General features: G+C 43.9%; 1 protein-coding gene across 5 annotated transcripts in view; it reads left to right on the top strand.

Moving 5' to 3' along the window:
• LOC135523830 (cGMP-dependent protein kinase 1) overlaps positions 1-18,488 on the top strand; it is a 163,501-nt gene that overhangs the window by 117,443 nt on the left and 27,570 nt on the right. For all 5 annotated transcript variants that reach the window (XM_064950769.1, XM_064950768.1, XM_064950767.1 and 2 more), the window contains 2 exons: positions 6,030-6,107; positions 6,428-6,522. In XM_064950769.1, coding sequence (XP_064806841.1) covers positions 6,030-6,107; positions 6,428-6,522 — 173 coding nt within the window. The remainder of the gene's footprint in view (positions 1-6,029; positions 6,108-6,427; positions 6,523-18,488) is intronic.

Here is an 18,488-nt window from a genome sequence, read left to right as displayed (position 1 = left end):
GAAAATGTGATTGTAAAAATGCCATATTGCTAATTGCGCAGTTATCAGTCGTTCCTTATTGAACCTCAGCGTTAACACCATCCTCTCTGGACGTGTGCTGTGTTGTGCCTCGAACTACTGTAGTGTTTAGCTTCAGTGTTTCCTGAATGAATAGACAGGCATTGTACTAACATCAGGCTCAGAGATGGTATTTACCTTGATTTACACGAGGAAACTCAGTGGGAAAGGTTACAAATGAGAACATTCGGGAACCTCAGGCAAACCCACTTACATACAACATCTGTGATGCGTGGCATTTCATTGAAGACTCTGAGATTTTTCTCATTACTTACTGTCACTCATCATTTCAGTCGGAAATCTGCAAAGATCTATCTATGTGAATCCAGTGCGTGTCAGTGCGTGGAGGCAACTAATTCAAGTGGTAATGTTTTCCTCCAAAGATGTGATGTGGAGGCTTCTTTGTGACATGGGGGCTGGATTATGGAACAAGCTGCTAGAGCCTTGCAGTGTAGGATAAGGAAAATACTACTGCAGGAGCAGAACACCAAAGGCATGATAACTGGAGAATCTACTTTAGACCACAACTACAGGGGAATCCCCTGGGTGTACAGTGTGGCCAGTGGCTAGTATAATCAGAAGACATTTTGTTTGTACAAAACGGCATCATTTTTTTCTTACATTGCCTTCACACTTAGTTTAAGTGACAGACGCAATAAGGGCCTTTGACAGCACCCCATCTACCAGTTCATTCACAGTTAACACTCCTGTGGTGTTACTCTGAAACGGATGAAAGGCTCCTCAAGCACACTGGGAAGAGAAACAAACTCATTATGTCACGAGCCATATCAGCTGTAACAGAACAGCAGAGTAGGTCTTGGATTCTCATTCCACATGCAAATAAAAGGAGACTGGGGCACCCAAGTAAGAAAGTAACTGATTCTTGTCAAACGAAAGTGATAGATACGTAAAGTCAAGAAGTAATTGAGTGTTGTGGAGCAGAATGTTCTGCGTGTGCCAGGGCACCGTTTCATCATGGCACTTCATCCAGGCCTTTCCTCTCTTTTAATGACTTGCCAATTACATAATGAGAAATACCCACTACCTCTACTCCAAGACTACTGTTTGATGTTTAGCCACCATTCACAATGCAAATAAAATCTTAAGATTCTCCTGGTAAGTTATAACTTTTTAAAACTCAACACGTGAATTACTTCTCAACTCATCTTTGAAAGTGTGACTCAAAAGACGGTGGGATGTTTTAAGCAGTTTGCACTAGTCTTATATTTATGCTATGTAGTTTAGCTACTGTATGGGGCCAAGTATCTATCTAAACGTCCCTTTTTCAGGACCCTGTCTTTCAAAGATAATTTGTAAAAATCCAAATACCTTCATTGTAAAGGGTTTAAACACGGTTTCCCATGCTTGTTCAATGAACCATAAACAATCAATGAACATGCACCTGTGGAACGGTCGTTAAGACACTAACAGCTTATAGACTGTAGGCAATTAAGGTCACAGTTATGAAAACTTAGGACACTAAAGTGGCCTTTCTACTGACTCACCAAAAGAAAAAAAGAAAAACACCAAAGGAAAGATGCCCAGGGTCCCTGCTTATCTGCGTGAATGTGCATTAGGCATGCTGCAAGGAGGCATGAGGACTACAGATGTGGCCAGGATCGTCCTCGCAGTGGCAGACCATGTGTAACAACACCTGCACAGGATCGGTACATCCGAACATCACACCTGCGGGACAGGTACAGGATGGCAACAACAACATCCCAAGTTACACCAGGAATGCACAATCCCTCCATCAGTGCTCAGACTGTCCGCAATAGGCTGAGAGAGGCTGGACTGAGGGTTTGTAGGGCTGTTGTAAGGCAGGTCCTCACCAGACATCACAAACAACAACGTCGCCTACGGGCACAAACCCACCGTCGCTGGACCAGACAGGACTGGCAAAAAGTGCTCTTCACTGATGAGTCACGTTTTTGTCTCACCAGGGGTGATGGTCGTACTGCTCGTTCTGTGCATGATTTTCTGCGAGACAGGAATGTCAGTGTTCTGCTATGGCCAGTGAAGAGCCCGGATCTCAATCCTATTGAGCACGTCTGGCACCTGTTGGATCGGAGGGTGAGGGTGAGGGCCATTCCCCCCAGAAATGTCCGTGAACTTGCAGGTGCCTTGGTGGAAGAGTGGGGTAACATCTCACAGCAAGAACTGCCAAATCTGATGCAGTCCATGAGGAGGAGATGCACTGCAGTACTTAATGCAGCTGGTGGCCACACCAGATACTGACTGTAACTTTTGATTTTGACCCCCCCTTTGTTCAGGGACACATTATTCCGTTTCTGTTAGTCACCCGTCTGTGGAACTTGTTCAGTTTATGTCTCAGTTGTTGAATCTTGTTATGTTCATACAAATATTTGCACATGTTAAGGTTGCTGAAAATAAACGCAGTTGACAGCAAGAGGACGTTTCTTTTTTAGCTGAGTTTACTATTCATTGGAATGCCCATTCCTTAGCAGAAACCGCTCTAGACACAGGGGGTTTATTTCAATTTGGGAGAAAGAAAAACAAAGTCTGGGTCAGCCCAAAAAGTAATGTTCCCTTTAAATTAGCTATTGATTTTTGTTCTTCTCCGTCTTCATGTATTTTTCCCATGCAGTTTCAATGAATTCTATTGCCATTTTCTTCCAAGCCTAAAAATATACTAAAGCAGAGAAATAAACTAGAAAGCGCTGTTGAAAGACAGTTCCCCTTTGTCACTGCTGATGACTGATCCTCTCGACCTACTCTAACTGGTAAATAAATACTGACTAGGATAAACACTCTTTACTCTAAAAAATAAATTGGTGAGCTGTGTTTGTTTAACATCGTTTACTGTACAGTCATTCCAGAGCTGGAGAAACATATAGTATACACAGTACCATGGTGCCTGGTATGAAGAAACATATAGTATACACAGTACCATGGTGCCTGGTATGAAGAAACATATAGTATACACAGTACCATGGTGCCTGGTATGAAGAAACATATAGTATACACAGTACCATGGTGCCTGGTATGAAGAAACATATAGTATACACAGTACCATGGTGCCTGGTATGAAGAAACATATAGTATACACAGTACCATGGTGCCTGGTATGAAGAAACATATAGTATAAACAGTACCATGGTGCCTGGTATGAAGAAACATATAGTATACACAGTACCATGGTGCCTGGTATGAAGAAACATATAGTATACACAGTACCATGGTGCCTGGTATGAAGAAACATATAGTATACACAGTACCATGGTGCCTGGTATGAAGAAACATATAGTATACACAGTACCATGGTGCCTGGTATGAAGAAACATATAGTATACACAGTACCATGGTGCCTGGTATGAAGAAACATATAGTATACACAGTACCATGATGCCTGGTATGAAGAAACATATAGTATACACAGTACCATGGTGCCTGGTATGAAGAAACATATAGTATACACAGTACCATGGTGCCTGGTATGAAGAAACATATAGTATACACAGTACCATGGTGCCTGGTATGAAGAAACTATACAGTATCAAGAAGGTTAACAATGCAGATATGAATCATGGTGGTATCAAAACACCCAGAATCATACGATGGATGTGTGTCCAAGCAGGCTTCAGTTGAATTGGGAATAGAGGTTTATTTTTAATTCCAGACATCTGGGCTTGGTCAGCTAGGGGAGTGGGCGGCCATTCCCCGTTCCCACACTGTTCTGTTCTGGCCCATACAGAGCAGAGCATGTCAATAGTTCACTGTTTTCCATCTGATGTGTGAGGGTAATTAAGCAGCTACAGATGTTGAATCAACATTTGATCGCACGGTTGCAGGAGAACTTTCTTGCATTGCAGGAAATGTCAAACTTGTGGTGTATTTGAGGTTTATGAAGGCTTGTGAAAGTCCATTAATCCACACAATAATTCACATGTCCTTTTGCTGCGGGATTATTTTCCTGCTTTAGCAAACTGGCTCAAATTAAGATGCTACACCTGTATCACCAATCGATGGGTGGCAGACAGGTCACATGCTAAACTAAAGAGGAATGAAAAAGGAATGTTACCACAACCTGTCAATCATCATTGAATACAAATGATTGGAAATAATGCAATCTATTTATTATTTACATAAATTATTTTATGCATAGTGATGATACATAAACTACAGGCCATGATTTCCCCTTGTTAAGCCTGCCCATTATACCAAGGAATCTCATTTCCGATTTATGACCCTTCCCTTTACTCCATCTTTATTGAAATGGTTCTGCTGTCTATTTTAAATTAATATGGCGGCTTCGAGTTCCGGTTGATCTCTTTCTTCTTGATGCATGAAATGTTATTGGTTATTACCAATCCATAAAAACTTGCTATTATCTTCTCTTAACCTCAGACCTATTTATCTATCATGGCTAATGTACTTTTATTTTAACACAATCATCCCTGCTGTGTTTCATTATACCTTCCACCAAAGTCCGCCTTATCTAGTGCTACCTGTATAGGAGCTCAGTTGACTTCCTGCCACAACCGAACAGTGGGAAAAGAGCAGCTAAGCCATGTCTGGAGTCCTATAGCCTGGGGGACCTGACTCTGAGCTGTTGCTGTGTGCTTTTCTTCCTCCCCGGGCCTACAAAGAGGTGTAATGAGTTCGGACTCCAGAAATATATTGCATAAAGCTTACTTCATTATTCATTACTTTCTTCTTCTTTTTTTTACTGCGTCATGGATCGATCACACAGGTGTTTCGCCTTTACAGCCTTTTTCAGTGTCTAGATACAATTTATTTTCATTCAAAACAGCATTTGTAAAGAAATACAGTTGAGCAGCAGGTGCTTCTAATCAGGGTGGCCACTCATCGGCCAATCAGGGACGTGGCTTTTCTGGTCTACCTATATACAAATTAGTCACGAAGAGATACAGAAACATAGGGTAGGGGAGCGGTGCACGAAGGCCAACTCACAAATCAATCGGCGCATGAGATAGCTCCCACAATGTACATCAGACAAAGCCATTCATAAATATGTGGGGCCAACTCATAAACGTTATGCATCATCTGATATGGACAGTGTTCTTATAACAGTCTAAATGTGGCTTATAGGATGGAGGTGAAATGTATTCTTCATTCAAACCGTGTGGAGATACAGAATGTAATGTATATATCCACATGGCTTCTCTTTGGAGTCATTTGTTGTCATAGTTACCTCCCCTAAGTGGTGGGTGTACTTTTTCAATCAAGACGCAACGCAATTCATTCATAGAATGTCCTACTGTTCTATGAAGCGTCTCGCAGCTGGCGAGGTGAAATCTTGACGTCTAATAGCAGATTTACGTTCTCCAAGATGTACTTTCAAGGTGCGAGATTAAAATAACCCAAATGAAATGTCCGGAAGGGAACTCTGAGGGTAGTCCCTGATTGGTCCTTTAGAACTGCTCAGTGATACACAATAGTACCCGTCAGGGGGAGAATGAATGACAACATAAATTATATGTTAACAGAACATGAAATGAAAAGGCTCCTAGTTGATTTTACTTATCACCCAGCAGTAGATGTTAAAATGTCTCTTCTCCTTCATCTGAACACATCTGAGCATAGGGAAGGAGGGGGGTAATGATTGGAAACATGTCACTGCTTGAAAGGGAAACACTTCACATAGGAGCCCTGCTGCCAAGGTCTGATGTGAAGCAGCAGCAGCCCTATATCTCTGTTTCAGTCCCAGTCTGAGAAATGCAGGCTGTTTCATTCAGAAAAAAAAGAGAAGGTATCATTTTTAACATCACAAACTGACATTGATGTCATTCTTGTCTTCTTTGGTCTCGTTTGTCAGCACATGGTCTGTGTACACAGTGATTTGATTTTCCTAACTGCTATTCTGCATTGGGGCAACTGGTGGTGATTCAACATGGTAGTTGCGAGCCTGACCGAGGCCTGTCCTCAGCCAGACCTCTTCGTCCAGTTCAGGGCGGTGCTGAGTGACACTTCTCTTCCTCTCCTTACAGACGCACTACGGGGACGGGGAGTACATCGTCAGACAAGGAGCCAGAGGGGACACCTTCTTCATCATCAGCAAGGGGAAGGTGAGGGAGGACACCATCAACATCATGTAGACCAACCATTCAATTTTATGAAGAGAGGTGCATGTATTGATGACAGAGGTGCATGGCGTCAGTGGGGCTAGCCAAGGAATGTCTGCTATGGTGATTACAGTAGAGGTTAGTTCAATGTCATTAAGAGGTGATCTTATCCTCCTGAGGGTATATGCTCAATTTGTGATGGAACTCCCCGCCGTTAAATCGGAATTGTTGCTATTTTAAGCTGTCTTTCCCCTTCCGTGTGGGTTTCGGAATGAGGCCCCTCTATTAAGGCATTGAATGACTGCTGATCTCTTTTCTGACAGGTTAATGTCACCAGGGAGGATTTGCCCAATGACATGCCTGTGTACCTGCGAGCCCTGGGCAAAGGAGACTGGTTTGGGGAGAAAGCCCTGCAGGGGTATGTTGATTTATTTCTGAAAAGGCCATAAAGATTTTTCAATACTGAGTGAAACCTACTTCTTTCCAATCTCCTCCAGATATAGTATGTAAGTGATTGGAATATGTAATACCAGTATGTAACACCCCACTCTGCACATTCAGTCCAAGATCACTTCATCGGGACCAAGTGGAAGGTAGAGAGTAAAAGAGAGATAGAGGGAGAGTTTGAGAAAGAGGGTTTGGATAAGGGTGAAGAGGTGACCAGGCCACCACACTGTGTGTCTATCATTGTGAAGAGCCCCACCGTGTCCAAACAGTGAGCAGCCTCTCTCAGATCACACTTAAGGGAAAGTCACCCCAAAGTTCAGCTTTTCACACATTACAATTCCCCCGCTGTTGCATATTGTTAACCTGTTAGAGGCCATGGAGGGAGGCACTATTGCTGAAGAGATTGTATTGTGGAAGAGAGGTCGTATGGAAAAAGTCAGATCAGTTGATCAAGTGGTGTGTATTATGCAGTACTGCATCACATTTGATGTAAAGTTATGCAAGTATCGTCAAATCAAGATCAAATTTATTTATATAGCCCTTCGTACATCAGCTGATATCTCAAAGTGCTGTACAGAAACCCAGCCTAAAACCCCAAACAGCAAGCAATGCAGGTGTTGAAGCACGTTGGCTAGGAAAAACTCCCTAGAAAGGCCAAAACCTAGGAAGAAACCAAGAGAGGAACCAGGCTGTGAGGGGTGGCCAGTCCTCTTCTGGCAGAACATGGCCCAGAAGTTCAAATGTTCATGAATGACAAGCATGGTCAAATAATAGGTCTGGGACAGGTAGCACATCCGGTGAACAGGTCAGGATTCCGTAGCCGCAGGCAGAACAGTTGAAACTGGAGCAGCAGCACGGCCAGGTGAACTGGGGACAGCAAGGAGTCATCATGCCAGGTAGTCCTGAGGCATGGTCCTAGGGCTCAGGTCCTCCGAGAGAGAGAAAGTTAGAAAATTAGAGAGAGCATACTTAAATTCACACAGGACACCGGATAAGACAGGAGAAGTACACCAGATATAACAAACTGACCCTAGCCCCCCGACACATAAACTACTGCAGCATAAATACTGGAGGCTGAGACAGGAGGGGTCAGGAGACAATATGGCCCCATCCGATGATACCCCCGGACAGGGCCAAACAGGAAGGATATAACCCCACCCACTTTGCAAAAGCACAGCCCCCACAACACTAGAAGGATATCTTCAACCACCAACTTACCATCCTGAGACAAGGCCAATTATCTCCACCACGGCACAACCCAAGGGGGGCGCCAACCCAGACAGGAAGATCACAACAGTGACTCAACCCACTGAAGTTATGCACCCCTCCTAGGGACGACATGAAGAGCACCAGTAAGCCAGTGACTCAGCCCCTGTAATAGGGTTAGAGGCAGAGAATCCCAGTGGAAAGAGGGGAACTGACAAGGCAGAGGAGAAAGCCCTGCCTCCAGCTGTTTGCTTAGGAATTCTAGGGACAATTAGGAGGCCTGTGTCTTGTGACCGTAGCGTACGTGTAGGTATGTACAGCAGGACCAAATCAGAGAGATAGGTAGGAGCAAGCCCATGTAATGCTTTGTAGGTTAGCAGTAAAACCTTGAAATCAGCCCTTGCCTTGACAGGAAGCAAGTGTAGGGAGGCTAGCATTGGAGTAATATGATCACATTTTTTGGTTCTAGTCAGGATTCTAACAGCCATATTTAGCAATAACTGAAGTTTATTTAGTGCTTTATCCAGGTAGCCAGAAAATAGAGCATTGCAGTAGTCTAACCTAGAAGTAACAAAAGCATTGAGTAACACCGAGGTCCTTCACAGTTTTATTTGAGACGACTGTACAACCATTAAGATTAATTGTCAGATTCAAAACAGAAGATCTCTTTGTTTCTTGGGATCTAGAACAAGCATCTCTGTTTTGTCCGAGTTTAAAAGTAGAAAGTTTGCAGCCATCCACTTCCTTATGTCTGAAACACAGGCTTCTAGCGAGGGCAATTTTGGGGCTTCACCATGTTTCATTGAAATGTACAGCTGAATGTACAGTAGAATCTCAATTCAACGGCTCAGACACAAGAGGTATGTGGCAGGGTCTACAGTCAATCACGGATTACAAAAAGAAAACCAGCCCAGTCACGGACCAGGATGCTTTGCTCCCAGGCAGACTAAATAACTTTTTTGCCCACTTTGAGGACAATACAGTGCCACTGACACGGCCCGCAACCAAAACATGCGGACTCTCCTTCACTGCAGCCGAGGTGAGTAAAACGTTTAAACGCGTTAACCCTCGCAAGGCTGCAGGCCCAGACGGCATCCCCAGCCGCGCCTTCAGAGCATGAGCAGACCAGCTGGCTGGTGTGTTTACGGACATATTCAATCAATCCTTATCCCAGTCTGCTGTTCCCACATGCTTCAAGAGGGCCACCATTGTTCCTGTTCCCAAGAAAGCTAAGGTAACTGAGCTAAATGACTACCGCCCCGTAGCACTCACTTCTGTCATCATGAAGTGCTTTAAGAGACTAGTCAAGGACCATATCACCTCCACCCTACCTGACACCCTAGACCCACTCCAATTTGCTTACCGCCCAAATAGGTCCACAGACGATGCAATCTCAACCACACTGCACACTGCCCTAACCCATCTGGACAAGAGGAATACCTATGTGAGAATGCTGTTCATCGACTACAGCTCAGCATTTAACACCATAGTACCCTCCAAACTCGTCATCAAGCTCGAGATCCTGGGTCTCGACCCCGCCCTGTGCAACTGGGTACTGGACTTCCTGACGGGCCGCCCCCAGGTGGTGAGGGTAGGTAACAACATCTCCACCCTGCTGATCCGGCCTACAGGGAGGAGGTGAGGGCCCTCAGAGTGTGGTGTCAGGAAAATAACCTCACACTCAACGTCAACAAAACTAAGGAGATGATTGTGGACTTCAGGAAACAGCAGAGGGAACACCCCCCTATCCACATCGATGGAACAGTAGTGGAGAGGGTAGTAAGTTTTAAGTTCCTCGGCGTACACATCACAGACAAACTGAATTGGTCCACCCACACATACAGCATCGTGAAGAAGGCGCAGCTGCGCCTCTTCAACCTCAGGAGGCTGAAGAAATTCGGCTTGTCACCAAAAGCACTCACAAACTTCTACAGATGCACAATCGAGAGCATCCTGTCGGGCTGTATCACCGCCTGGTACGGCAACTGCTCCGCCCACAACCGTAAGGCTCTCCAGAGGGTAGTGAGGTCTGCACAACGCATCACCGGGGGCAAACTACCTGCCCTCCAGGACACCTACACCACCCAATGTCACAGGAAGGCCATAAAGATCATCAAGGACAACAACCACCTGAGCCACTGCCTGTTCACCCCGCTATCGTCCAGAAGGCGAGGTCAGTACAGGTGCATCAAAGCTGGGACCGAGAGACTGAAAAACAGCTTCTATCTCAAGGCCATCAGACTGTTAAACAGCCACCACTAACATTGAGTGGCTGCTGCCAACACACTGACTCAACTCCAGCCACTTTAATAATGGGAATTGATGGGAATTGATGCAAAATATATCACTAGCCACTTTAAACAATGCTACTTAATATAATGTTTACATACCCTATATTATTTATCTCATATGTATACGTATATACTGTATTCTATAACATCTACTGCATCTTTATGTAATACATGTATCACTAGCCACTTTAAACTATGCCACTTTGTTTACATACTCATCTCATATGTATATACTGTACTCGATACCATCTACTGCATCTTGCCTTTGCCGCTCTGTACCATCACTCATTCATATATCTTTATGTACATACTCTTTATCCCTTTACACTTATGTGTATAAGGTACTAGTTTTGGAATTGTTTGCTAGATTACTCGTTGGTTATTACTGCATTTTCGGAACTAGAAGCACAAGCATTTATCTACACTCGCATTAACATCTGCTTACCATGTGTATGTGACATAAAATTTGATTTGATTTGATTTTCTTTTGGAGTGGGTCTGTGGACTTTTCATGTGAATATTATAGTCACCAAAAATTGGAATATTATCTGCTATGACTGCAAAGTCTGATAGGAATTCAGGTAACTCAATGACGAACGCTGTATATGGTCCAGGAGGCCTGTAAACAGTAGCTATAAAAAGTGATTGAGTAGGCTGCATAGATTTCATGACTAGAAGCTCAAAAGACAAAAACGTCATTTTTTTTTTGTAATTGAAATTTGCTATCGTAAATGTTAGCAACACCTCCGCCTTTGCGGAATGCACGTGGGATATGGTCACTAGTGTAACCAGGAGGTAGGCCTCATTTAACACAGTAAATCCATCAGGCTTAAGCCATGTTTCAGTCAGGCCAATCACATCAAGATTATGATCAGTGATTAGTTCATTAACTATAATTGCCTTTGAAGTAAGGGATTTAACATTAAGTAGCCCTATTTTGGTATCACGATCTCTTTCAATAATGACCGGAATGGAGGAGGTCTTTATCCTAGTGAGATTGCTAAGGCAAACACCGCCATGTTTAGTTTTGCCCAACCCAGGTCGAGGCACAGATACGGTCTCAATGGGGATAGCTGAGCTGACTACACTGACTGTGCTAGTGGCAGACTCCACTAAGCTGGCAGGCTGGCTAACAGCCTGCTGCCTGGCCTGCACCCTATTTCATTGTGGAGCTAGAGGAGTTAGAGCCCTGTCTATGTTGGTAGATACGATGAGAGCACCCCTCCAGCTAGGAATGAGTCCGTCACTCCTCAGCAGGCCAGGCTTGGTCCTGTTTGTGGGTGCATCCCAGAAAGAGGGCCAATTATCTACAAATTCTATCTTTTGGGAGGGGCAGAAAACAGTTATCAACCAGCGATTGAGTTGGGAGACTTCTGTAGAGCTCATCACTCCCCCTAACTGGGAGGGCCTACTTTATGTGAGATACAGTACAGAAGAAAGACAAAAGGAAAAATGCTTCCTCAAATTGTGTTTATACTCTTTGTTTGTAATGGTTTCATCTCACTGTGTTAACCTAACAAAAGCTTTTCCCTTAGCATGACAGCTGCTTGTTGTTCAGCCATTCTTCTCTTTACTTTTATAGCTGTGGAACAATGCTATTTCGGTCATTGGTCCTAAGGTGTAGAAAGCAGCAGCTATCACACTGATTAGAACAGTCTATCAATGAAGACCTGGGGCTCCTTCTTTCACTCAGTCAGTCAGTCATTGAGTCAGTGTGGTGTGAGGACAGTTATCCAAGATGGCGTAGCAGTCGGACGTGTGTTTTGTCTTCTCCCTTGTAAATATCATTTTCCTCTGTTTTTTTCTTGTGTATATTTTAATCTCACTTTCCATGTACAGACTGAATATACGCTCCTGCAACCCGCCTCACCCAATGTGGTACGGATCTGCTATTTTTATATTTTAGAACTGGAACCCCCATCAGCAGCTAGCCAGCTAACTAGCTACTAGCTACTAGTTAGCCACTGCTTGTGTTCTTCACCGTTAACTCGGACACCAGCCAGCCTCAGCTTGGTCAATACCTGCCATTCTGCACAGAGCGATAGCGCGATATCCTTTTTCTCTACCATATCTCCGGATTCCTACCGCAAGTCCTGAACCTTTACACCGGATCATCGCATCTAGCTAGCTGCTATCTGAGTGGCTACTCCTGGCTAACGTCTCTGTCCTGAAGCACCAGTTAGCCTTGAGCTAGTCTCGAGTAAGGCCCATCTCCCGGCTAGCCAAAGAGGTCCACCAACTTTTTCCATTTGACCTGGACCCTTTACTTCCGACACAGAGCCCCCCCGATCCGTCACGACTGGTCTGCCAAGGTAACCGTCTGAGGTGGTTTCAACAGGCTCTTCCGTTGCGACATCGCTGAAGGCCCTTCTGCTAGCCTCGGCCCGCTAGCTGTCTGAATTGCCGTGTCTCCAGCTCGCCTAGCGTAGTAGCGACTACTGAATCGACTCACCTATTGCTACTCATTGGACCTTATGATCACTTGGCTACACATGCCTCTCCCTAATGTCAATATGCCTTGTCTATTGCTGTTTTGGTCAGTGATTATTGTCTTATTTCAATGTAGAGCCACCCCGCCCTGCCCAATATGCCTTAGATAGCCCTTTTGTTCCACTGGTGCCTCTTGAGACAAAACCTCCCTCATCGTCACTCAATGCCTAGGTTTACGTCCACTGTACGCACATCCTACCATACCCTTGTCTTTACATTATGCCTTGAATCTATTCTTCCACGCCCAGAAATCTGAAATCGTTTACTCTCTGTTCCGAACGCACTAGACGGCCAGTTCTTATAGTCTTTAGCCATACCCTTATCCTACTCTTCCTCTGTTCCTCTGGTGATGTAGAGGTTAACCCTGGCCCTGCAGCCCCCAGCACCACTCCCATTCCCCAGGCGCTCTCATTAGTTGACTTCTGTAACTGTAAGCCTTGGTTTCATGCATGTTAACATCAGAAGCCTGCTCCCTAAGTTTGTTTTATTCACTGCTTTAGCACACTCCGCCAACCCTGATGTCCTAGCTGTGTCTGTATCCTGGCTTAGGAAGACCACCAATCCAATCCTGAAATTTCCATCACCAACTACAACATTTTCCGACAAGATAGAACTGCCAAAGGGGGTGGAGTTGCAATCTATTGCAGAGATAGCCTGCAGAGTTCTGTCATACTATCCAGTTCTGTGCCCAAACAATTTGAGCTCCTACTAATCCACCATTCCAGAAACAAGTCTCTTACTGTTGCCACTTGTTATAGACCCTACTCAGACCCCAGCTGTGCCCTGGACACCATATGTGAATTGATTGCCCCACATCTATCTTCAGAGTTTGTACTGTTAGGTGACCTCAACTGGAATATTCTTAACAGCCCGGCCATCCTACAATCTAAGATAGATTCCCTCTATCTCACACAAATGATCAATTAACCTACCAGGTACAACCCTAAATCCGTAACCATGGGCACCCTCTTAGATATCATCCTGACCAACTTGCCCTCTAAATGCACCTCTGCTGTCTTCAACCAGGAATTCAGCAATCACTGCCTCATTGCCTGGGGCCGTAATGGGTCCGCGGTCAAACGACCACCCCTCATCACTGTCAAACGCTCCCTAAAACACTTCAGCGAGCAGGCCTTTCTAATCGACCTGGACCAGGTATCCTGGAAGGATATTGACATCATCCTGTCAGTAGAGGATGCCTGGTTGTTCTTTCAAAGTGCTTTCCTCACCATCTTAAATAAGCATGCCACATTAAAAAATGTGGAACTAAGAACAGATTGGTTCAACCCAGACTTGACTGCCCTTGCCCAGAACAAAAACATCCTGTGGTGTTCTGCATTAGCATTGAATAGCCCCCGCAATATGCAACCTTTCAGGGAAGTCAGGAACCAATATACACAGTCAGTTAAGAAAGCAAAGGCTAGCTTTTTCAAACAGAAATTTGCATTCTATAGCACTAATTCCAAAACGTTTTGGGACACTATAAGTCCATGGAGTAAGAGCACCTCCTCCCAGCTGCCCACTGCACTGACGATAGTTAACACTGTCACCACCAATAAATCTATGATAATCGATCATTTCAATAAGCATTTTTCTACGGATGGCCATGCTTTGCACCGGCTACCCTTACCCTGGCCAACAGTCCTGCACACCCTGCAGCAACTTGCCCAAGCCCTACAAATCAGCTGGGCAAGACAATCTGGACCCTGTCTTTCTAAAATTATCCGGCAAAATTGTTGCAACCCCTATTACTAGCCTGTTCAACCTCTCTTTCATATCGTCTGAGATCCCCAAAGATTGGAAAGCCACCTCAGTCATCCCCTTCTTCAAAGTGGGAGACACTCTACACCCAAACTGTTATCGACCAATATCCATCCTGTCCTGCCTTTCTAAAATCTTCGAAAGCTACGGTAACAAACAGATCACCAACCATTTAGAATCCCACTGTATCTTCTCCACTATGCAGTCTGGTTTCGGAGCTGGTCATAGGTGCACCTGAGCCACGCTCAAGGTCCTAAACGATATCATAACCGTCATCGATAAAAGACAGTACTGTGCAGCCGTCTTCATCGACCTGGCCAAGGCTTTCGACTCTGTCAATCACCGCATTCTTATCGGCAGAATCAATGGCCTTCTTATATGACTGCCTTTCCTGGTTCACCAACTACTTATCAGATAGAGTTCAGTGTGTCAAATCGGAGGACCTGTTGTCCGGACCTCTGACAGTTTCTATGGGGGTGCCACAGGGTTCAATTCTCGGGCCAACTCTTTTTTTCTATATATATCAATGATGTCGCTCTTGCTGCTGGTGGTTCTCTGATCCACCTCTACGCAGATGACACCATTCTGTATATATCTTGCCATTTTTTGGACACTGTGTTAACTAACCTCCAAATGAGCTTCAATGCCATTCAACACTCCTTCCATGGCCTCAAACTACTTATAAATGCAAGTAAAACTAAATGCATGCTCTTCAACCAATTGCTGCCCCGCACTCCCTCGCCTGATGAGCATCACTACTCTGGTTTTGACTTAGAATATGTGGACAACTACAAATACCTAGGTGTCTGGTTAGACTGTAAACTCTCCTTCCAGACTCACATTAAGCATCTCCAATCCAAAATTAAATCTAGAATCGGCTTCCTATTTTGCAACAAAGCTTCCTTCACTCATGCTGCCAAACATACCCTCGTAAAACGGAATATCCTACCGATCCTTGACTTCGGCGATGTCATTTACAAAATAGCCTCCAACACTCTATTCAGCAAACTGGATGTAGTCTATCACAGTGCCATCCGGTTTGTCACCAAAGCCCATATACTACACACCACTGCGACCTGTATGCTCTCGTTGGCTGGCCCTTGCTACATATTCGTCGCCAAACCCACTGGCTCCAGGTCATCTATAAGTCTTTGCTAGGTAAAGCCCCGCCTTATCTCAGCTCACTGGTCACCATAGCAGCACCCACCCGAAGTACGCGCTCCAGCAGGTACCATATATTTCACTGGTCATCCCCAAAGCCAATGCATACTTTGATGACTTTCCTTCCAGTTCTCTGCTGCCAATGACTGGAACGAATTGCAAAAATCACTGAGGCTGGAGACTTATATCTCCCTCTCTAACTTTAAGCATCACCTGTCAGAGCAGTTTACCGATCACTGTACCTGTACACAGCCAATCTGTAAATAGCACACCTAACTACCTCTTCCCCATATTGTGATTTATCTTCTTGCTCTTTTGCACCCCAGTATCTCCACTTGCACATTATCATCTGCACAACTGTCACTCCAGTGTTAATGCTAATTTGTAATTATTTTGCCTCTATGGCCTATTTATTGCCTTACCTCCCTAATCTTCTACATTTGCACACACTGTACATAGATTTTTCTATTGCGTTATTGACTGTACGTTTATGAGTAACTCTGTGTTGTTGTTTTTGTTGCACTACTTTGCTTTATCTTTGCCAGGTCACAGTTGTAAATTAAAATTTGTTCTCAAATGGCCTACCTGGTTGAATAAAGGTGATATAAACAATTAAATAATAAAATACATCAGGGATTAAGCTATATGATGGGTTTAGAGGAGGCTATGACCACTGACGGAGCGTTTTGGTTCTTGGAGTCGCGTAGCCCATTGGGAGAGAGGTAGTCAGGGCAAAGTCAGTAGTGAGTCTAGGGGCTGTTCTGATTGGCTGACTGGAGGCAGTCAGAGATCGGCACAGTGGCTTTGTGGCACAGTGACCTGCTCCCAGCTCAAATTAGAGGAGACGAGGGAGGAGAGAAAGGTGACCGTGTCAGGCTATGATTGAGAGAGACAGTGCCTCCTGGTGTTCTCTCGTCCAATGACAGCTCTCAGGTGGCTACAGTGCCTTCAGAAATGATTCCATATTTTGTCGTGTTACAGCCTGAATTCAGTATGGATTTATTTTTTTTCAATCTCACCCATCTACACACAATACCCCATAATGGCAAAGTGAAAACATGTTTTTAGACATTTTTGCAAATGTATTGAGAATGAAATACAGAAATATCTCATTTACACAAGTATTCACACCACTTAGTCAATACATGTTTAAATCAACTTTGTCAGTGATTACAGCTATGTAAGTCTCTAAGAGCTTTGCACACCTGGATTGTACAATATTTCCACATTATAATTTTTTAAATTCTTCCAGCTCTATCAAGTTGGTTGTTGATCATTGCTAGACAGCCATTTTCCAGTCTTGCCATAGATTTCAAGCCGATTTAAGTCAAAACTGTAACTAGGCCACTCTTTGGCTTGAATACCTAGCGTCACGTCTGGAGGAAACCTGGCACCATCCCTACGGTGAAGCATGGTGGTGGCAGCATCATGCTGTGGGGATGTTTTTCAGCGGCAGGGACTGGGAGACTAGTCAGGATCGAGGGAAAGATGAACGGGGCAAAGTACAGGGAGATCCTTGATGAGAACGACCCAAAGCGCACAGCCAAGACAATGAAGGAGTGGCTCCGGGACAAGTCTCTGAATGTCCTTGAGTGGCACAGCCAGAGCCTGGACTTGAACCAGATCGAACATCTCGGGAGAGACCTGAAAATAGTCTGCAACGTAACAAAATGTGGAAAAAGTCAAGGGGTCTGTATACTTTCCGATTGCATTGTAAATGGGAGGTACAGAGATGAGGTTGTCATTCAAAAATCATGTTAAACACTATTACTGTCCACAAAGTTAGTCTTTGCAACTTATTATGTGACTTGTTAAGCACATTTTTACTTTGAACTTATTTAGGCATGCCATAACAAAGGGGTTGAATACTTATTGACTCAAGCCATTTCAGCTTTCATTTTTTACTAATTTATAAAAAATAAACAAAATAAAAAAACAGTTCCACTGACATTATGGGGTATTGTGTAGAGGCCAATGATGCAACATCTCAATTGAATCCATTTTAAATTCAAGCTGTGACACAACAAAATGTGGAAAAAGTCAAGGGGTGTGAATACTTTCTGAAGGCACTGTAAACTGTATGGTGGTGGTACAGTGGTACTGTATATCAATGGTACACATCCTGTTGTTTTTCGTAATGAATAAAGCACAAAGAAAAAAAACTAGTTAAAACTAATAGGTGATAAAGATAAAACCCAGTTTCTTATTGTTCTACTGAATAATGTGGGTAATAAAATAATGAATCTCATAAAGGATTTTTTTTTAAATGAATCAATTAAGCTAGATTTGTTTTGTTGCTCGACTCATACATCATTGAAATATTGTTCATATAATTGGAAACGCAATAAATGTCTTGCATCTCACTGGAGTTTCCTCTCCTGAGTTAATAGCATTCAAATTCTTGCTTCTGTTTTCCACAGCAAACAAAGGAAGAGGGATCTTGTTATACGCTGCTTTGATGCTCACCGGTGTCGCAGCCACAGCCATGAAGAGCTAGGCTTTAACAAGCTATGGCGGTGTATTAGTTAGACTTTGAACGGCGCCACATCTCCAAAATGTGTGTTCTTCATCTGCCTCTCTCTCTCTCTCTGTGATCTGTTCCCCTCTCCTCTGTTCTAATTAGCACGCTCCTGTTGTTTTCTCCGTAATGAATAAAACATGAATGATAAAAAGTCAAACTAAAGGGTGATAAAGATGAGACCCGAAGGTGTAAACAGTTTCATGTTTTTCTATAATGTAGACAATAAAATAATGAAACTCGTAAAGGGGTCCCTAATAAATACACATCTTCTCCATTACTATGTCAAGCAACTCAATCACGGCTTTAAAAAAAAGTTGGTGCGCTGTTTACCCAAGCGATATTTGCATGCTAGCCCTGTTAGCATGGTTTTGGGGGAGGAGATGATGGAGCCGTGAAGAATTGACTACAGACAGGACAGCACAATAGTCCTTGTGGTTAAAAAGGTTTGAGTGGCTTACTGGCTTTGATGTGAAGGAGGCTGTATGCTAAGTGCACTTTCATATCTGC

This window comes from Oncorhynchus masou, chromosome 31 (assembly GCF_036934945.1).
Source record: "Oncorhynchus masou masou isolate Uvic2021 chromosome 31, UVic_Omas_1.1, whole genome shotgun sequence".
NCBI lineage: Eukaryota > Metazoa > Chordata > Actinopteri > Salmoniformes > Salmonidae > Oncorhynchus > Oncorhynchus masou.
Note: the sequence above shows the minus strand (reverse complement) of the source record. Positions and strands in the feature narration are given on the sequence as shown.